The sequence below is a fragment of the Entelurus aequoreus genome, linkage group LG08 (assembly GCF_033978785.1).
Source record: "Entelurus aequoreus isolate RoL-2023_Sb linkage group LG08, RoL_Eaeq_v1.1, whole genome shotgun sequence".
NCBI classification, from domain to species: domain Eukaryota; kingdom Metazoa; phylum Chordata; class Actinopteri; order Syngnathiformes; family Syngnathidae; genus Entelurus; species Entelurus aequoreus.
The window spans coordinates 20,062,174-20,085,219 of record NC_084738.1 but is presented as its reverse complement, the minus strand read 5'-3'; the positions used below and the strand labels follow the sequence as shown (position 1 = coordinate 20,085,219).

The 23,046-nt window shown below is 39.1% G+C and overlaps 1 protein-coding gene across 5 annotated transcripts in view; it reads right to left on the bottom strand.

Moving 5' to 3' along the window:
- ntn2 (netrin 2) overlaps window positions 1-23,046 on the bottom strand; it is a 93,020-nt gene that overhangs the window by 42,598 nt on the left and 27,376 nt on the right. For 4 of the 5 annotated variants that reach the window (XM_062055860.1, XM_062055858.1, XM_062055859.1 and 1 more), the window contains one exon: window positions 13,348-14,592. In XM_062055860.1, coding sequence (XP_061911844.1) covers window positions 13,348-14,395 — 1,048 coding nt within the window. In that variant the 5' untranslated portion in view covers window positions 14,396-14,592. The remainder of the gene's footprint in view (window positions 1-13,347; window positions 14,593-23,046) is intronic. The other variant, XM_062055861.1, reaches the window with a different exon arrangement.

Below are 23,046 nucleotides of genomic sequence, written 5' to 3'. Positions count from 1 at the left end.
TCGGGGTCCACTTAAATTGATTCATGATACAGATATATACTATCATATATACTATCATCATAATACAGTCATCACACAAGATAATCACATTGAATTATTTACATTATTTACAATCAGGGGGTGTGGAGGGGGGGGGGGGTATGGACATCAAGTAGTGGACATAGAGAGAGAGAGAGAGAGAGAGAGAGAGAGAGAGAGAGAGAGAGAGAGAGAGAGAGAGAGCGAGATCAGAAGGCATAAGAAAAAGAAAAAGTATCTGCATTTGATTGTTTACATTTGATTATTAGCAATCCGGGGAGGGTGTTAGTTTAGGGTTGTAGCTGCCTGGAGGTGAACTTTTATTGCGGTTTTGAAGGAGGATAGAGATGCCCTTTCTTTTATACCTGTTGGGAGCGCATTCCACATTGATGTGGCATAGAAAGAGAATGAGTTAAGACCTTTGTTAGTTCGGAATCTGGGTTTAACGTGGTTAGTGGAGCACCCCCTGGTGTTGTGGTTATGGCGGTCATTTACGTTAAGGAAGTAGTTTGACATGTACTTCAGTATCAGGGAGGTGTAGCGGATTTTATAGACTAGGCTCAGTGCAAGTTGTTTAACTCTGTCCTCCACCTTGAGCCAGCCCACTTTAGAGAAGTGGGTAGGAGTGAGGTGGGATCTGGGGTGGAGGTCTAGAAGTAACCTGACTAGCTTGTTCTGAGATGTTTGGAGTTTAGATTTGAGGGTTTTGGAGGTGCTAGGGTACCAGGAGGTGCATGCGTAATCGAAAAAGGGTTGAACGAGAGTTCCCGCCAGAATCCTCAAGGTGCTTTTGTTGACCAGAGAGGAAATTCTGTAGAGAAATCTCGTTCGTTGGTTAACCTTTTTGATTACCTTGGTTGCCATTTTATCACAGGAAAGGTTAGCCTCTAGAATGGAACCTAGGTAGGTGAATGGAACCTAGGTAGGTGCTGTCTGTCACTGCCAGAGGAGGTTTTCTGTCCTGAGCAGCTCAGGTCTCCATGCATTACCAAACATCTACCGAGCTTTTGGTACTTGGTTTCCTATTGGTTATTGTTCACCTTTGCCAGTTTGGGGTTTAAATAAATGTTCGTAAACTGTTTACAACGGTGTGCCTTGCCATCCTTGGTTTGGAAGACCAGTTTACAAAGGTTACATTACCTTCACCCGAGGCGGGGTGTGACAATATATATATATATATATATATATATATATATATATATATATATATATATATATATATATATATATATATATATATATATATATATATATATATATATATATATATATATATATATATATATATTAGGGGTGTGGGGAAAAAATCGATTCGAATTCGAATCCCGATTCTCACGTTGTGCAATTCAGAATCGATTCTCATTTTTAAAAAAGTTGTTTTTTTTTACATTCATTTATTTTAAAAAAATGTTTTTTATTTTTTTATTTTTTAAATTAATCAATCCAACAAAACAATACACAGCAATACCATAACAATGCAATCCAATTCCAAAACCAAACCCGACCCAGCAATACTCAGAACTGCAATAAACAGAGCAATTGAGGAGACACAAACACGACACAGAACAAACCAAAAGTAGTGAAACAAAAATGAATATTATCAACAACAGTATCAGTATTAGTTAAAATTTCAACATAGCAGTGATTAAAAATCCCTCATTGACATTATCATTAGACATTTATAAAAATAAAAACAAATGAACAATAGTGTCACAGTGGCTTACACTTGCATCGCATCTCATAAGCTTGACAACACACTGTGTCCAATATTTTCATAAAGATAAAATAAGTCATATTTTTTGTTAATTTAATAGTTAAAACAAATTTACATTATTGCAATCAGTTGATAAAACATTGTCCTTTACAATTATAAAATATTTTTACAAAAATCTACTACTCTGCTTGCATGTCAGCAGACTGGGGTAGATCCTGCTGAAATCCTATGTATTGAATGAATAGAGAATAGTTTTGAGTCGGGAAAAATTAGTTTTTGAATCGAGAATCGTGTTGAATTGAAATTTTTTTTAATATTTTGAATCGAATCGTGACCCCCAAGAATCGATATTGAATCGAATCGTGGGACACCCAAAGATTCACAGCCCTTATATATATATATATATATATATATATATATATATATATATATATATATATATATATGTGTGTGTATATATATATGTATATATATATATACACACATATATATATTTATATATATACATACATACATACATATATATATATATATATATATATATATATACATATATATATATATATATACATATATATATATATACATATATATATATATATATACATATATATATATATATATATATATATATATATATATATATATATATATATATATATATATATATATATATATATATATATATATATATATATATATACACATACACACACACACACATACAAACAAATTTGGTTGGCCTGATGCATATTGTCAAATTAAAATAACACAAAAAACAGTAAACATGAAAGAAAAAAGAGCAAAAAGATGTAATGTAATCAGAAAAAGCTGAAATGTTGATGCGAATAACTAATAACACTTTTTCTCCAGTAACTTCTATAACACAAACATTGTGTCTTTATATACTGTTTACTGTATGTAATGTCTGGTTTTAACATTTTGCAAAATAAAAAAAAATATCAAAATGGCCACTGTGTGCGTTGACTTTTCAATATGCTGCTGTTAGTGGAGAAAGCCACACCCTTACTGAGGCGTCATTTATTTAACCATCACTACAATATAAGATGGCTCGTCTTTTTCAGGGGTAAACTACCTTATATTCTGGTTAATAAGGAAATAGTTCATGCTGATACATTCTGTCCTTTTCAGACGCTTCGATGGTAGCGTTTCCACTTCCATTCTTCCCTCTTTCACGGGCATAACTCTCTTCCACCTTCCATGTTCCATTGATCTAACTCCAGGCAGGGAAAGGCAGTTTAACAACATTAGACAGGGGACTTGACTTGATGCAAGTTAGAGATATGGGGCTTGCATGCCATGCTCACAAATTGGACCTTTAAACCGGTGTATTGAAAAGCCAAAAAGGGTTATGTTCTCCCACTAAAACTGCTCTGCAAGGTGAATGACATCAATACAGTGAAGGACACCCTGTCTCACATTTGTTTATCCTGCTTACGTCCCATACAGTAACAACTGTACATAAATAAAACAGTTGAATCATTCGTATCTGCAAACTATATCACTTCACCAAGAAAAAAAGAGTAACAGAGTTCACAGAAAAGTCCAGTACTTAAGTTTTCTCTTAACAGCCACCACCAACACCAGCGCGTTGGGTTAAAACCACATCGTTCCAGAGCCCGCAGGCTTGCAACAACACTGAAAAGAAGAAAAACTGCAAGATTACAATGACAAAAGCAAGGATCTGATTTCAGCCGAGGGGGGCACTTGATAGATAGAAAAACTCACTGGTGGGAAAGTTGGGCTGATTGCTACCATCTGTGGGCATGTGACTTCAATGGGCACACACTATCAACACAATTATGATGATTTTACTTTGTGGGAATGGTATAAAACAAAATTATGCTATGTCATAAAAAGTGGCGTTAGGATAGAATGTGTAAAATGTAAACAGTCCAATTACGGTATACCCTGTCTTCGATCAACCGCTGGGTGCGTACAAAAGCAAACAATCCGGGTGAAAAAAACGCGGCTTTAACAGCTGTGGCTGTAGGCAACCACCTGATGTAGTTTTTATTAAGTCCACAAGATGGCAGTAGTGCTATTCAAAGTATTACGAGTGACCAGCATCTGACAGCTTTATCCACCTCGGCATGCGCGTCAAAATGGCTATTGCGCTACTCAGCTGTTGGTGTGAAACTCATGCATGTCTGATGTTTACAATAACCCTATCCGCTGTATTTAGGCCTAGGGCGATATGGCCTACAAATAAAATGTGACATTTTTTCAGATTTTTTCCCCTACTTTTTAAAGAAACCAATGAATACTGGCAGAGATAATTCAAAACAAGTTTTCCTGTTGTTCTTTTTAGACCAGATATAAATTGCACTTTTTATGGAATCCTTTTCAAAAAACTACTGTATTATTAAGAGCTTCCTCTTGGAGGCAATACTTTTGTTTGCATAAAATACTACGTAGCATTGCACATTGCATGCAAATGAATAAACTCAAATAAATCAATAAAATCAATAATCATTATATAGTAATACAAATCAAACAGACCAATAAAGTGAAAACTTAAAAATTCTGTCTTGAATAAAATAATTCTGAACATAAAAATGTAGTATTGTACATTGTATGCAGATAAACAAGTAAAACATTGAGATGACTATCGTTTTAGTAAGTGGAAACACTTTTCCATGAAGTATCCTGGGCTCCTTGTTAGTGTATACTGATGTTAAAGACAATGTATACTTCACTGCACATTACTTTGGTTTATTTACACATTACTTTGGCATTTTTGCTTTGATGGCTGACATGAGCTTTCCTGGCAAACTAATGACCAGCTTGCATTTTCCTTTTTGTTTTGGCCTTAGTGGATTCATCCATCCATCCATTTTCTACCGCTTGTCCCTTGCATTCAGGCGGAAGGCGGGGTACACCCTCTGCCTATCTCTTCGACTCTCTCTCCACTTTTAACTGCTCCAAATGCAAAAATCATGCAACAACCATAAAGAGAACTAACAATGTTTATTCTATTAGCTATAACTTCCTTTATCTGAATAGCCATTTGAGATTTAAAGCATGAAATAACAAATATATTGCAGTCATGTTTATGTTTAAAATTATTCAACTATTCAATGTCAACATATAAACAGTAGAAATAATTAACAAAATGTCAGCTACTGTCTTGTTCTAAAACAGCACACCAGGCAAACAGAACATAAAAACAGGAAAGACTGTTGAAACAGATATAGACTTTTAAACATAGAACTATAACAAACACAAAACAAGAAAATTTGGAGCCTGTGTATATTTCTATTGTGCAACAAAGTTTCTTAGGAAACTTTCACAGTATGGGGATAAGGTACCATCTTATGTATTGTTGACAAGGAAAGAGATGAAATTATAAGTAATATTTTAGAATATATCCCACATAAGTATACTATACATTGGGAAAATTTGAACTATTCAGATCCAAAACCTATTTATAACTGCATGCTATCAAATATTCTTTTTTTGATAAAAACAAAGAACTCAGAAAAATTCTGAAAGCGAAATATAACATTGAGACAGTCTTTTGGATGGCTCTTTGACTAGAAATAGTCTTCAACCTCCGACTCCCATTAGAGAGTCATAAATCACTTATGTAATTGGATGTGTTGCTACTTCGTTGCGCAATATACTTGTTAATAAATGACCATGTGGTCCTTTCCACTTTCTCATGCAAGCCATATCAACATAAAGTACAAAAATGTACTTGTGTAAGTAAATTATCACCTACTTTTATTAAAGCCTTAACCGATTAGCGGTTTGGATGAATAAAAGCTTTGGCTATAAATATCATAATCAGATAAACAATTAAGGTGTACAAGGAGTTTCTTTACAAAGTGACATTGCCAACTACTGGCATGGCATGTGTATGACAGTGTTGGTCAGATCTATGTGAACATAGATAGTTTTCACAATGCTGTTGTCGATACGTGTTTTTACTAGGTTGTAGTAAGGTACACGTAGCCATACTTTAGGTCTTGTCAAACCAAAAAGAGAAAAAATAGAGACGCAGACATCCCAAAGCCTCCCAAGAGGTATATAATTCCACAGTACTGCTGATTTTACAACACAATTCCACGCCTATGTAATTATTCAAGAGTACAAGTAGTTTCTTTTCATTCAACTGCTTGTTCAAGTTTGGGCCTTTAAGTAATTGATGTGACGAGCTCCCGGTAGCCTCAGGCGGAAAAGGGCGATTAGCAAAAGTAGGATAATGACACATATGGGGCAGTGCTTCCCTTTCTAAATTTGGTATCTCATTGTCATTCACAGCATGTTGCCCTCAGGCGACAACACTTCCAAAATTGTACATTCCTTTTAAACAGTATGCAACACAATCTGGCAAAACAATCTGGTCTTCACTGCTTACGTTTTTCTGTGGTGCGATTTGTAAAATTAAGTCTTTCCTCGAAATGTGCGCTACAAGTGGAACACAGCCTGACCTCAGCTTGCCCTCTGCTGGTACATGGTAGAGTGGAAAAAATAAAAGGGATGGCGGCCTATTTTGAAATTCTAATCAGCATCAAATAACCATCTGCCTCTTTTTAGAGGGGAAGAGAGAAATGGCTACAGTCCTTGGGGTGTCCAAAGCAGTGCACACATCTGAGAGCTGTACAGAGCGTTCCTGTTGGCTGGTCTCTTCCTTGCGCGCGCACACACACACGCACGCACACGCACGCACACGCACACGCACACACCTCTGTTGGATCACACTACTCACCCTATGGAACCCATCTGTCAATGTCCCCTTAATTCCCACTAATAGTTTCCAAAAAGACTGAATCTTAATTTCCCTATGCTTCTTCAGTGAAATTCACTCTTTTCAATTATTGATGGACATGATCTAACAGCATTTATTCCAGAAAAGGTAATAACTCTTTTAGAAGTATTACAAATTGAGGGAACTTCTCGCAGGTGATGACATGGACAAATGTGCAGTGCGTGCCGATGGACACGATTTAAAAGGAAACTGCAAAAAACAGACTAGTGTATCAGTCGCCAAGCCAGCGATTTAAATGCACTGCAATGAAATAATCGCTGGCACACCCCTGCACTGGAACGTGAAGCCAACCTCAGCTCACCTGCAAAATTGAAACGTAAACCCAAATGATTCGCAGCAGCCTTTAAATGACCTGCAGACTTAGTGCTATGAATGCATAGCAGTGTAACGCAGCGGGATCAGGCTGAGATGCTCCATTAGCGATGGATGGCGTCTGGCTCGGGCCCTGTAGCATCCCTGAGCTGGTCCAAATGGGGGAGAGGAAGGACTGGAGAATAATTTGCCGCCGAGGCCTTAACACCACCATAAATCATCGTGGACTCGTGGCACATGACTCCAAAAGAGGCCTCTCATCTCATATAGTCTCTTTTAGCAGACTTAATTTGAAAGTCAACAAACAGAATTTACATTCCACTATGGACCGTGCCAGCAAAAACAACAATACTCAATCACAAGCAGCAACTAAACAGAACTAATTCATCGGTTTCCTCATTCTGTTCTGCTCCACTGTGAGTATAAATCAGTTTTTTTCCATCACGTCTTCATCAATAACAACAAACTAACCTCTATGACCTTTAGGGCGGGGATTTGGAAGTCAGTGTCTTTAGGATGGAGGCAGCAGATGCGTTGGAAAATATTATGTTATTCTCATTAAAGGGCAGCGACAACTACCGTAGATGTTGGAGTATGAGCCAAGAATTCCATCTAATGATCTCCAATTGTCAAATTTCGAATTATTTAGTAGTGTTTGCAATTGGTGCGTCCTACTTGTCTTCAACTAGCATAGGCACTATTGATTAAATCTCGTCTGTGAGAAGTTGAATGGCGCAACACCTTTGGATAGCATAGTTCAGCAACAATCGCATGGAAGTAGGTGTTTAGAACATTCAATGTGAGGATCATCCCTTTTCAGGAAGTTATTGACTCCATATTAGGAATTATAACTTCACACTGATAAATGGTAAAGGGTAATTGTTCTGCATTTATATAGTGCTCTACTATACCTGAAACGATACCTAAAGCGCTTTATAGTATACATTATATTCACCCATTCACACACTGATGGCAGTAGCTGCCATGCAAGGCGCTAACCACGACAGGAGCAAGGTGAATAAAGTGTAGTGCCCAAGGACACAATGACTGACTACGATGGCGGAGGCTGGATACCTGGAACATGGAACCCTGAAGTTGCTGGCACAGACACTCGACCCTCTGAGCCACAGCGCCCCAAAATCCAACAACAGATAACCCCCCTCAAAAAAAAAGGCTCCTATGAGGCAAGATTACCTGTACTGTGTTGTAGGTGGGTTAAGGTGAACAAATCAAGCGCTCTTTTTAGGAGGTCCTTAACTTCCCCCGCAGCTCACAGTGTAAAGGAGCAGCGTTTCACGCGCAAGATTTCTTAACTCCTTCAGAAGAAGACATCCCATGAACCACCCACTATAAATGCCCTGCAAACACTCTGCAAGGAAGGAAACACCAGCGCCAACACATCAGACCTCACTAGCTACCCCGAAAGCCCATGACGCCACCTTCGCAGCCAAAGAAGCTGCCCAAAGCCAGCCGCAAAAAAAGGCCTGTGGCTGTTCCCACTGCCGCTGCATACGAAATGTAAAAAAAGCCAGCCAGAAACAGCCCTAGGGAAAAATCGATCTGCGATTACATCATACAAATGATGGCGCTGGATGACCAACGCTATCCATCGCTGAAGAATCTCCCCACCCGCCGACGCCAGCAAACTGCCGTTTGCATCACAGCTATTTGTCAGATGTATGCTTGTCAACAAAATACGACATAATTGTGACACTCCTACATACATACACTGATAGATGGAAATAAGGACATACAGTAAGCCTCACTACTGATTTATGGGAGCGTGATATTAGCCCTACTGTGGTTGTGATGTCATATTTGATTAAGACATTTACATGTATAGTTTGTCAAATCCATATTTGTTTGAGACTTTCTTACCTACATGAGTGCACAAACTGAAGGACACTTAAATTTTGTCAGCCTTTTTTGGTCAATGCCAGTAAAAATTATCAGTATTGGTATTGGCTTGAAAAAATAAATACATCCTTAGTTTTTAGATATTTATTTTAAATATACCAACAGTATTGATGAATATTGGCTACTATGTTTTTTGTGTATACTGTATCATCACACCAGTGGTGATTGCTCTAAGAGTGCAATGGATGCTCAGCTTCCCCTAAAATGTCAAAATAAAATAAGTGGACAAATATATACTTTTGTGTTTACATTTCATTGACTAAAATATGTACTAGAATGTGTTCACCTTTTGTTGAGAATCAGCTACTTCTCATCCATTTTGGTAGGGTCACAGTGCCTTAAACAGTGTTGAAGCTGAGCTTCCATTGACAACATTGGATGAGCATACAGTGGGTTGTTCCACTGCAGCAAACATGGACAGTCACTTGATACATGCTCTGAATTGTCCCACCCATAAGATGCTCAGTATCTCTGGAAGTGAATGGAAAGTCGGCATGGCCTCCGCAAGTCTGCATGTTGAGATTCCGCATGATGATTGGATGATCTGAGGCTGGATCCCTTTTTGATTGACAGCAAAATGAAAAAATCAGTGATCTTGAAATAAAAACCACTGTCAGAGCATTTTTCAAGTTTTTTTTCCAATGTTCCTAGTTGATATAAACAATTTTACAATCCTCTGACATTTTCTTTGAAATATCTATAGCATCTTTATATCTTGTATCTGTCATCGGAGACTGTATTTGTGTTTAAAGAGTAGCGGAAAATGAGGTACTCCTACTTGAAACACCAGCAGCTGCCACGGTATCACACACTGGCTGTATCGCAATACTATCGTTATCACGTGCAAGAAACGACAATATCATAATTGGAATTTGCTTGAGGACAGGAGATACAGGGTTTCAAAATAACTCAATGTTGTTATTAAAACATCCTACTCAGGTGTTTTGGGGACACTGATAACTGCTGTTACATACGCCAAACCAAACTAGGTCACCATTGGTTTTAAATTTGATTGTATTGTAACTCTACATTTATCTCCACATCTGCCTTGCTCACATTCCCTGACATCCTATGTAGTCTCCTCAGCGTCAGCTTAACCCATGTCACCACCCTCCAAAAGGATCACGACCCCACGCCCTGCCCCCTTTAGACCTTCGCCTTCTACTAAAAACACCCTCAGGGCCCAGATTGGCTCCGGTGACACCTAAGGGAAGTCCCCGCTCTGTAACTTGCCACCTTTTAACACACTTGTCCTGTCTAAACACTTTGCTAACACGGTGGCATGTTACAGGCATCGTACTACAGCCATTTGTTCAGCAGGAAAAACAACACACAAAGAAATCAACATGGGGCCCGGGGGCGCTTTATGGATGACATACTAAAGACTAGGTATTTGTTTTTGTTTTTAACTTTGAGGACAATTTGGAAGAAGAAAACCCCAAAGGAGACATCTGGGGCTGACTTTCTTGCTTGGATGATCAGGTATAGCATGGATGATCAGGCATAGCATGCAATGCGCAATGAGCTTTAATGGGCCCGTATCAACACTAGGATTAGGTCATCCGAGTTAGACCGCACAAACAAGTCTAGAAACTCCTGGATAGAGGTGACACATACATCCTGTAGAGAAGAGACCTATAGGAAGAGGGTGTAGCATTTCGAAAAGCGCTATGGGACTTTTAAAAGCGGGCGTATGCAAAGGCACAGTGCAGAAAACGCTCAGGGGTTGACAGGATATCGTGGCAGAAAGGGATAGACGCACGTGTGCTGAGTAAGAGGCGGGGTATGGGCGGCGGGCGGGGGCATCCGGGGGTAAGTTAGTGCTGGCATAAATACAAGCTAGATTTATTTTGGCTAAGCTGGTTTTGCTCTGTCATTCCCGGTTGACCTTAAACAGATGCGGCATTGCTAAATATGATCTCAGGCCAGCTCACGGGGCAATTACAACATGTTAAAAAAATATACACGGTTTTAAACTCCTTCTTGGCTCTAATTCTACTTCATTACCCAAGCAAGGTGAAAATGAGGACAGAACTGGCTAATATGGTGTTACTTTACTGTGCTTCCATATTTTTATGACAGGCAAAATTGACCAGAATTCAGTTTCAAAAGATGTCTGTTTATATTAAAACCGGGTGTACAAGTCTAATATGAAACTTCCATCTTGAAAGAGAAAAAGCTCATATGTAACTGCGTAAGGGATATACATTAACTGCAAATGCCACATAAATAAGAATTTCATGTGACATGGCACAGTTCCAAAGCATGTCTGAGGGTAAACGGTGCTCAGTTGCAGACTTGGATGACATACTGTAGTTGTAGTCCTGTGCCAACGAGCTGACCAGTTTAGACATTTCCAGAACACATGAGCATGTCCCTGAACAGGCGCACTTAATCCACAAACCTTATGGAAAATGTACACAAGTGATGGATTATGTTGTTTTTTTTGTCAAACAAATTGGTCATTTTGAATTTAAAGCAGTTGCAGGTCATTATCTATATCTTTCACTTTTATGTATTTTACATTAACATATCCTGAAAACGGGAAGTTGACCATTTGTGACTTTAATTAGTCCAGAAACCAAATATTAAAATGTTTATGTAAGCAATGTTGCTTTTCAAAACACATTATTGCAGTCTGTACTGTAAACAGAGGTACATTCTAGTTGTTACAAGTCCTGGTACTCTTGAGTGCTAAAGTGTGATTTAAAGGAGGAACCAGTTTCCTAGAGTGATGTGAAACGGGATCTTCAATCACTTCTTATTTACATAACACAAGTTAAGTGAACCAATCTGCAAATCAAGCTGAGACCACCCTTGAAGGTGATATTTGTTTCAGAATACCGTATGTTTCGAACCATTGGGTACACCAGATTACGTGTATAAGGCGAACTGCCTATGAGCGGGTCCATTCAGGTCTATTTTCATACAAAAGGGGCACCAAGTTCTAAAGCGCATTAAAAGGGGTCATATTATGATTTTTTTTCTACATTTAAAACACTTTCTTGTGGTCTACATAAAATGTAATGGTGGTTCTTTGGTCAAAATGTTGCATAGATTATGTTTTTCATACCATCTTCTAGCCGCTTTCTCACCATCTCTTCAGGATGCTCCGTTTTGTGCTCTGTGTTATTTATGTGGCTCCACTTCGACAGCTATTTCTGCCTGTCATCTTTGTTGTAAAGGTGGTTTTTAACACTTCCATAGGATTCTATATATATATACTGTATATATATATATATATATATATATATATATATATATATATATATATATATATATATGTGTATATATATATATATATATATATATATATATATATATATATATATATATATATATATATATATATATATATATATATATGTGTATATATATATATATATATATATATATATATATATATATATATATATATATATATATATATATATATATATATATATATATATATATATATATATATATATATATATATATATATATATATATATATATATATATATATATATATATGTTAGAACTGGACGCTACTTTATATTACAAATGACAACAGCGGAGGATGAATGCCCCACAAAAAGAGGGTAGAAAAAAGACGGAGCTTCTTGACTATGGCGCGGACTACAATGGCGGACGCACACGCATATTCGGGACTTACTGGTATGCAGATCCCAAATACACATCAGCAGGTACCAATAGTTAAGACAAGTTGGTTTGCATAATATTGAGACACAAAACGGCAGATAATAGGTCTCTTAATAGGTGCCATTTTGGGGTCCTTATAGACACACACTACAATAATACCCATATGTTGAAGCACAGTACGTCTGACTATGCTAGCCGTAATACACAGCAGTCTATCAAGCGGTGCGGCTTCGTAGCGTACTAAAACATTTTGACAGATTTTTGAGTGCCGTGTGTAATGTTTTATGTTCTCAATGAAACAGCAAAGTTTTGGTGTTGCTGGCTTATGGGCACTGGCTAGCGTCATTAATTGAACAGGCCTTAACCTACAGTCCACACATATCTCTTATGTGTGACTGCCATCTACTGGTCAGACTTATTATATCATGTACCAAACAAAATTGCTTTGAGGTTGGTAAGCAAAACCAAAATTAATACGTACTGTACATTTCGGCACACTGTTGATTAAAGTGCGCCTTAAAGTCCGAAAAATAAAGTAGTCAGACTTTGTTAAGGCAGCACGGTGGTCAGGGGTTAGTGCTTGTGCCTCAGAATAAGGAGGTCCTGGCTTTGATCCCGGGGTCGGGGTCTTTCTGTGTGGAGTTTGCATGTTTTCCTCATGACTGCGTGGGTTCTCTCCGGAGACTCCGGCTTCCTCACACCTTCAAAGGCATGCACCCGGAGATAGGCTGATTGTCAACACTAAATTGGCCGTAGTGTGTAAATGTGAGTGTGAATGTGTTGGCCCTACGATGAGGTGGGATAGGCTCCAGCCACCCCTGCCACCCCGAGAGGGACAGGCGGTAGAAAATGGATTGATGGATGGATGGACTTTGTTAAGAGGCAACTATTGCTGGATTATTGTTTTGAGTTAGCTTAAATAGTTGCAAATAGAGAGACTACTTACGTAAACACTCATTGGCCTCGCGGGCGCTCGCCCTCTGCCATGGCCGGTCGTAATGGAAGGGCTTACAGCGGTCGCATTCGGGTCCTTCTGTGTTGTGCTTGCAGTCGCACACCAGCTTGCCCTCCTTGTCATTCAGGCACCGTGACCCGTGGCCGTTGCACTTGCACCTTCCGCCCACCTGGAAGTCACCCACCGCGTAGAAATACGTCGGCAGCGTCGAGGTCACTGCCATGGGGTCGTTGTCCCTCCCTCCTCCGGTGTTGCTTCCGGCCGCCAGCTCCCGCGACTGTTGGGGCCGGCTGAAGACCACGCGGATGTCAGTGACGGTCACCCAGTCCTGAAGGACCGGGCTGTTGTCAAAGTCCTTGCCAGATGGTCGTCCATCCAAGGTGCTGAAAGCTATGAGTCCTCCAGAGAGGGGGTAGAGGTCTGTGTGGCCATCAGTACACAGCGCTTCCTGTTCATTCTGCTTTGTAATGCTTGCTTTGTTGGGTCGATTGTACACGCGTCGGCACTGTGACGAGTAGAATTGGTAGGGCGTCCAGGTCTTGCCATAGTCCATGCTCTTGTAGATGGCCAGTGATTCAGGTCTTGGCGAGCAGAACTGTAAACTTACATAGGTGATCTCAAACTTTTTACCAAGAGAAAGAGTCAGAGTCACATTGTACGGTGACGTGTTGAGGTTCTCCGATTGCCAGCAAGTCAGGTTGTGAGCCGAGTTGAGATCTGTGAGGTAGGAAGCAGGATGGGACCGGCGGGGGTCGACGGCGTCGCAGATCTGGCACGTGCGCACGGACGGCCGGTCGTCACCACGCTCCACCACGCTACAAGAGCGGGACGGTGGCCGGCCGCACATGCTGGACACTGCCACCTCTTTTCCAAAGGCGGCGTTGATGAACTCTGGGATACAGCGGCGGGCTGCACCGGCATCGTCGTAGCAAGGGTCCACAGGGGTCTGTTGCCCCGCAAAGGGATTGTTCGCGCTGTGTGAGGAGGCTGAGCAGGCCAGGAGGCACAAGCACAGCAGGTACCTCCAGGGTTCCCTCATTCTGCTCTTAAAGCCTGCCTGTGTATGAATAAGTAGATGTTTCAGAGTCTATCAGAGAAGTGATGCTATTAAAAGCGGGACAGCGAATGAGCGCAGACCTGTCCAACGGCTCACTAAAATCTCCCTTAGATGTGCTTAATTACTGCTCAGAGGAAGACAAGTGCCTGAGCTCGGTGACCCTTCACATCAGGCCCTTCCTGCAAGAGACAGACACAAACACAGAGGTCAGTGTCAAACTCATATCTTTACCTTACAAGGATAGAACAAGAAGGGGACCTCCACCAAGGCCTAAAAATCCTTAACATGCCTGATTTACTAAAAAGTGTCAAAGGGTCAGTCCATATAGGTATTCACACCTTCAGAACAAAACATGTCCTCCCAAAACTGTAAAACTTAATAAAGTGAATATTTTAGAACTAACTTCCACATGAAAAATACATAACTAAATCAGTTCCCCCGCCCATTCTATTTTTATAATGTAATAGTGGAGAAATGATTGCAAAACAGCTGATTGCTGCGTGTGTGGAGGCTTCAGACCAATTGAAAGTCACTATACATTCCTTGATTTGCACCAAAACACAATGGATTAAAAGTAGTGCTGTCAAATAATATTTTTTCTTATAAATCAGATTAATCACCCTTTTGAATTGGGATTAATCATGATTAACCACAAGTTATTATTTGCTTCCATGATTTAAGTTAAAAAAAAAAAATTCCCATATTTGAACACAAAGATCCCAAAACAAATGCAATTTATTGTCAAAATGATATACATGAACATGTTTTATTTTTGTTTACAGTTATTTGCTAAAAACTTCGTAAAAGTTTTACAAGTCCTATCTGGGTTTATTTTTAAGTGAAATTTGCCTAACTCGTTTTTTGCGTTGCATTGACCTGATTACTGACCATGCTGCAACAGCTTGTGTCACCTTTAAGGTAACCAACTACAGCTAAGGCAGTCCTTCTCATATAGTGTGGCGGGCTCACGTGGGGGGCGGGGGTGCGATGCCAGGGTAGCGCGACTGACCCCGGGGAACATGCTTTATCAGTATCCTGCAGTGTCATGCTTTAAACCTCAAAAAGTTGTACACTACAAAACGTGCGCACTGTAGCCATTAATCCTGACTTCATTTTTAGCTATAAAAAGAAAAAAAAATCTGCAGAAATTTTTGCACTCATTTTTGCTTTGTAGGTTATATTTTTGTATGTATTGTACTACTGAGTTAATTTTGCTGATCAATTTGAATTCATTAATATTTATTGAGTTCACTTAATTTTATTTTTCAGTTTCAAATGGCTCACGTCCGTCAAAATGTGTTAGTTTAAACAACGATTGCATTTTTTTAAAACTTCAATCAAATTCATGCACTTTAAATATTTTTTCTTACAGTCTAAAAAACAATGTTGACAAGTTTTTCTTTGTTGCAAGTTGATTTATTTCTTTATTTTTTCAGTTCTTTAATGTTTCTTTAATGTTACAATGTTATGCAGAGGTGTACGTATAACAATTTTAGAGAAAAATCATACTATTTATAGTCGCGGTGGACAGTGTGGGAAGGCCCAAAATGTTTGTTTTTTTCCTGTGGGGGTGTAACAGAAAATAATTCAGAAGCACTGAGTGAATAATCTGCGAATATACAGTACAGGCCAAAAGTTTGGACACACCTTTTCATTTCAATGTGTTTTCTTTATTTTCATGACTAGTTACATTGTAGATCAGTGGTCCCCAATCACCGGGCTGAGCCCCGGTACCGGTCCGTGGACCGATTAGTACCGGGCCGCGGCCGCACAAGAAGTTTAAAAAAAAAAATATATATATATATATTTTTTTTTTAAAATTAAATCAACATAAAAAACACAATATATACATTATATATCAATATAAATCAAAACAGTCTGCAGGGATACAGTCCGTAAGCACATATGATTGTATTTCTTTATGACAAAAAAAAAAAGTTTTTTGTTTTTTTCACTACCCCCCCCCCCCCCCCCCCCCCGGTCCGTGGGACACATTTTCAAGCATTGACCGGTCCGCAAGTACAAAAAGGTTGGGGACCACTGTTGTAGATGGTCACTGAAAGCATCAAAACTATGACACCTGTGAAGTGTAAACCATTTCAGGTGACTACCTCTTGAAGCTCATCGAGAGAATTCCAAGAGTGTGCAAAGCAGTAATCAGAGCAAACAAAGGATGGCTATTTTGAAGAAACTAGAATATAAAACATGTTTTCAGTTTTTGTAAGTACATAACTCCACATGTGTTCATTCATAGTTTTGATGCCTTCAGTGACAATCTACATGAAAATAAAGAAAACACATTGAATGAGAAGGTGTGTCCAAACTTTTGGCCTGTACTGTACATGATTAATGCATTTTTTGGTATTAATCACATGAATTTACTAATTATTTTTGACAACTCTTGTTAAAATTGAATGTAGATTGTATTGAATCCCGCAAAATACCCAAATAAGTATCTAGCTAACCAACAAGATATGTTCAATTGCAAGGACCTCTGGTTACTGCTTTGTGGTTGTGCTTAAGGTGCGTGGCAGTCCATAATCCCTAATGTGACCCTCTCTGTTTAAGAAGCGAAACAGACATGTTTGCTAAACAGCAAGCACCAGTTTTTAGGTATGAAGACACAATTACAAGACAGCATATGGAGAAAGCAGCATTATGTTCATCCAATGAAGCATGACAGGGGTGGGCAATTAATTTTTACCGGGGGCCGCATGAGCAACCCAAGCACTGCTGGAGGGCCACATCGACAATATTTCAATTAAATTTTACTCAATATTATTTTTGATATATACCGTAAGATAAATAATAATAATAATAAATAATAATAATAATAATACTTTCATTTAACCTAACTTAACTTTATACCAAAAGCACTGCTTTGGAAATAATTTGTACCCCTTTCAGAGATCACATTTAGTTCCCCTTAAACATCCTCATTATGCACAATGAAATTTAAGCATAGGATGAAGTGTGCATTCCTGTAACTTTCTCTAGTAACAGCATTCCATGATTAATATAAATAAATTAACATTAATAATAAATGACAGTAAAATAAGCACACGTATGACTGAGGAGTCATAGTGTAACTTTGTGTAGTGTTTAAGTTGTCCGACTTTTTGTGTGGCCATAAACGCACCAGTGGTTTAGTGATATGCGTGTTGGTGACAGATGACAAGTTGGTTTTGGCCTGGTTTGTACGGCAGAAAATGACTAGTTTTTCGAGATAGAAGTGTTTTACTCATGTTTTTGGTGTGGTTATGGCCGAATATAAACAGTTTTGCTCAATAAATTGATCGATATAATTCCTGGCCTCGAAGCATCTCGATAGACATTACAATAATTGAACGGTGTTCAATTGAACGGTGTTGACGAACACCGTTAGTGCCGCTTGTTGTCACTGTCACTCAAAGTTGCATTGCAAAATTTCACCGAATAAATGTGTTTATTTTGTTTAGAATTCAGATGGGATTTGGTTTGGTGCGAGGCATACATTTGCTGTGCGCAGAGGACGCTTGAGCAGTGCGCAATTGCGCAGGCGCACACCTTAGAGGGAACGTTGCTTGGCAGTCCATGTCTTGTTGAAAACCCGACATTCGTCATCAATTTTTCTCTTTTTAGCGTCTCGGGTGTAAACCGTGCATCACTTGTCGCTGCGCACCTTCACTCACAGGTTACACACGGACATACGCCCATTAATAATACTTTTCAAAATAAAAGCAGCACAGTTGTATGGCGCGCACGACATAGATGTTTTTTCAACTTTATTTTGTAATTTGTGATTGCAGCTGTTCACATTCACTCACGATCACGCACGCGCATACGTCCACACGGAAGTAATACAAATAACGCTTTTCAAAACAAAAGCAGCACCGTCGTATTGCACACTCGACATATATACTTTTTAAAATGTATTTTGTAATTTATGATTGGCCTTACGCGGGCCGGACAGGGATGCACAAAGGGCCGGATGTGGCCCGCGGGCCGCAGAATGCCCAGGTCTGAAGCATGAAATACACCACAAGTGATAACTATTTGAGCCTCCTTGATTGGTACCTGGGTGACATCATTTCTATACCCACAACTAGACAAGGGGCCTCTTGGTCCCAAACAACGCTTGAAGGGGTGCAGGGTGAGAAAGCTATTGGGGTAATGGGGGGGTGGTACAGGGCGAAGGAGATGAATATGGCCTGCGGCTTTTCCTTCCCTAATCCCCTTTTTCCTTTCCTGGGTGTCAAATCTGGAGGTGCCCCCATTGGAGAATTGACAGCTGAAGGGGGTTTGAGAAGGGAACCACATCCCTCTTTGTGTGGTATTTATTAAATTACAATGAATCACAGCCACCTCCTCCTGCACTCACTCGCTCTCCCCTGCACAACAGCATCCCTCTTCATCTCGGAAGAACAAAAGGTGGCCTCTGTATCCACTTCAGTCAAGCACGGAAGGCAGACAGATGGATTTAAGGGCGGTCAGAGAGACAAAAGTTTACTTCATCTCATGTCCATAGCTGGGAAAACCTTTTTAAAAACTAGTGGATAGCAAATGGGAGCATTCATCTGCAATCCAACTATTTTAAGTGGGTGTTAAAATAAAGTGTGCGCTAAAAAAAAGGTCTAGAAAACTGAACACAATTGCTGTGTTAAAGCTAAACTTTAATGTTTAGTACGTTACAACATGATATACAGTATGTATGTAGGGAACATAGAACGGTGAACATTTATTTTTTCTGACAGATACGCCACATGGTTTTTAACCCAATGGGTCAGATTGACTTGAAGTTTCTCACACAACTTTGGAGTGTACACAAGGATATTAAACTAAATTGTATTGGGGGCCACATTTCCAGAAAGTTAAGGACTGGGGGGAGAAACTTTTTTCCTTCTCTATTATTAATATTTTGGAGAACCAGTGTCCTCTACAGTGGACATTTGATTGTGTTCTATTTATTTTGTAAGAGTTAAAAGGAGCACTCTGCTGTTTTTAAGGACCTTCTGCAAAAAAGCTGGTCCAAGATCATCTCTATGACAGCACTCTAGAAGTGTTTTTTTGGGGCGGCGTGGCTGGGTTGGTCGAGCGGCCGTGCCAGCAACTTGAGGGTTCCAGGTTTGATCCCTGCTTCCGCCATCTGATTCACTGCCGTTGTGTCCTTGGGCAAGACACTTTACCCACCTGCTCCCAGTGCCACCCACACAGGTTTAAATGTAACTTAGATAACGTGTTTCACTATGTAAAGAGCTTTGAGTCACAAGAGAAAAGCGCTATATAAATATAATTCACTTCACTTCAAGAATCTGCTGCAAAAATGTTTGTCTCCCAAGTATTGGGAGACAAACATCTGGCCCGAAATGGTATCATTTCGGGTCGGATGTTAAAAAGCATTAGTGTACACTCTTTGGTACACACCTTCATAGGGATAGGTACCTTTTCACATTTGAATCAATACGGTATTCCCAGTAACTGGGACTCGATACCGGTACTCTTTGGTACCTGTTTGTTCATGCATTAATATACGTTAATTTTTAAAATCTAAAACTAAAATACATTTTTTAATTTAAGTTTTAGCAGTGAGCTGATTATAATTGTGCTGTCCTTTTCTTAAACTTCGGGGTATCATTTGCAAAAACTATAAAGCAGACCTTGCATGCAGTTGCAAGTCCAAGACATTAAATAGCAGTAGTGTATAGACCAGTGGTATCAAATGTACGGTCCGCGGCCCGGATCTAAATATAAAAATGAGCTGCAATTTTTTAATGTAAGAAACTGTGGTCCTAAATGTGTCTATTGGATATCGCAATAGCAATACCAGTGTATCACACATCCCATTGTTTGAAGATGACATGTCAGCTGACTTTAAGCGCCCTCTGGATTGGAGCAATCAGCAGGATTGGAGCAATCAGCTGCTCCTGTTGCGGCCGGCTGCAGACTAATGCTGTAGCGACGCACAATACCTTCTTTAATTGTAAATTATCCACTCAACAGATAAAATAATGAAACGGTAAGATGCATCTTTGTAGTTAGAGTTCCATGCAGCGCTCGCAATTTGTTGACAGAGCGATGTGCACTCTGAACTGCATTGTAAAAATTTGTTTTTAAATTTGTTGTTTGTTCAGTGTTTCCCACACATTCATTTATTTGTGGCGGCCCGCCACGAAAGAATTACGTCCGCCACGACTCGGATTTTCTTAATTTTTATTTTCGGGATTTGAATGCATTTATTTTGAAAGGACAGCTGGAGAGAGACGGGGGAGGGGGGAGAGAGGGTGAGAGGGGGGAGTGACGCGGAGCAAAGCGACTGTCAGGCGATTATGGTGTCATTATGATAATTGTTTTGTTTATATTATAATTGCAATATATGAATGTTGATAAATGAATGTGTTGTGGCAGTTACGAATGTCACCAATTTTGAGGAAACACTTCATTGCTTTTCCAAACACGTCTTTAATGGTGAACTGCCAACATGAGAATGCTAAACAGGAAGAGTTTCAAGTTTAATGGCTTTGTAAAAACACTGAGACAAAGTCTACTGTGTAAAGTTATTGTGTTCTTCATGGTGTTTTTGAAACTGCACTGATTCTTTCCTCAAAATGTTCAACTAACTTCAAGTGTTTTGCCAAGAGGATTATTTGTAATTTGTACATTTTCAGAATGTGATTGTTCTATTTTTTTTAATTAGTTTTATTATGCCATGAGTTTACATGTATGGCCTGCGTGGAAATAGATTTTCCTCCATGCAGCCCCTGAGCTAAAATTAGTTTGACACCCCTAGCATAGACTATACGGTGTGTTGCCGAGTCAGGGAGTAGTATTTGCCATTGAGCTAAATATAGTCTTTTGTTGCGTCCTACAAAGTGTTTGTACTGTGAGTATTGTACTAATTACTAAACACCAGCTGTTTTACAGTAATGTGCATCTCACTGGTAGTTTTCATTACCAAATTGTGAAATGTTGAATTAGCCATGTAAAATTGATCATGCTAATCAGTAGCATGTTTTTGTAAAATCTAATATAAATTAGCACCGAGCTAGCCTTACTGTACGTTTGAGTGTTTTCTATAAGGCATACTTGCTTTGTTGGCATGGGAAATTGCAACATTTCCCAGAAGTAGTCCAAATGAGTCTGCTCTAAGTGCTTACTGAGTGCTTTATAGCTTGCCAAGTGTTTGCACCGGACATGATGTGACGTGCAACAAAGGTATTGAAATATGGAACAGTTTGATTTTACATGAATTGATACCCGATAATACCGACATAATTTGGTCGGTGCCTATAAAAGTACCTAATTCGGTACTCATCCCTACATCTTTAGGAGCTAACTGTGAAATTTGAGCAAAATTGGTTGACTTGCCACGAACCAAAACATATTTAAAAGTAATTGTCCATAAGTAATTTATTATTATAAAATTTTGAAGCTATCCTGATTACATGTATGCTACCATGTATTCCAACGCATTAACAAAACCCATTGGGGGCTCAAAAATTATATTTACCTGATGTTACACACACTTTTTTAATGTCTTTTGATTTCAATAGTGTTTTAATGATTTTTGGAATTCGAAAAGTCTTGCCAAAAATGTCATGCAAGCATCACTCAAAGAAGAAAATCTCTTGCTATTGCAATTCTTGTATTAAAAAATGAATTTCAGGGATGGAGTCTGCTTATAAAAGATTAGGAGTGACTTTTGCCAAGACGGATGGAACATTGATCAATGGCATGTGTCTGAGTGTGAGGAAGCCAAAGTGGGAGGAGTTGATCAGCCAAGGCAGTCCATCAAAAAGACTGGCTACTATTTTAAAAGTGAACTGGACACTAAGGGACAACTGATGGAATTAGTAACTCATTATCATTCAGGCCCATGTTCCAAAAGCAGCAAGTTCGTCCAAGAAAAGAGGCGCAGAGAGAGAAAAGTGGTTGGAAGTTTGCAGAGATGGAACGATAACACAGGAGGTAGAGGAGGAAGTTGATCAAGATCAGATAAAACTGGAAGGAAATATGTTTAAAATTAAGAGAGACAGAGAAGGAAGGTGACAAGTGCATATCAATATAAGATAGATGGAGTGAGACACTGAGCGGGGACATATAAAGGTGGACAACTGCAACGTTCTGTGTCTGTGCTTGGAATGACTAAATATGGCCTTTTCCTGCATGCTGCTGGGACTGCCAGGAGATTCTTGCAGTGGGTGCTTAAACAGACTGGGAACATTGATAAAGCAATCCCTCTTGAAGTGACACTAGTCTTTTTTTCATTAAATCCCAGTGACTTGCAGTCGCTACATATCATCAGGACCATTAGCCACAAGTTTTGCGTAATCTTTTAAGATCTTTAATTATTGTCAGGGTGTTGCTATTGTGGTCTCGCTGGCTGATATTTCAAAGACTTACCGTCCGTCTGAGGAATATCATTTTTAACACTCAGTATTGGTATTTCCCTTTGGGAGTGGGTGGACACACATTGTGTTTCATTAGATGTGGTCTAAAGCTGACACTGCTGCAGGAAAATACTACAAGCAGGTTATATATATATTGTTATTGCTGGCATTTTCAGAAAAAAATAAGGAATGGTTTGAATTATAAATAATCCAAGTTTTTTTTGGGGATATACAAAAAATGGCTGAAATTTTTTAAAACATACCAAG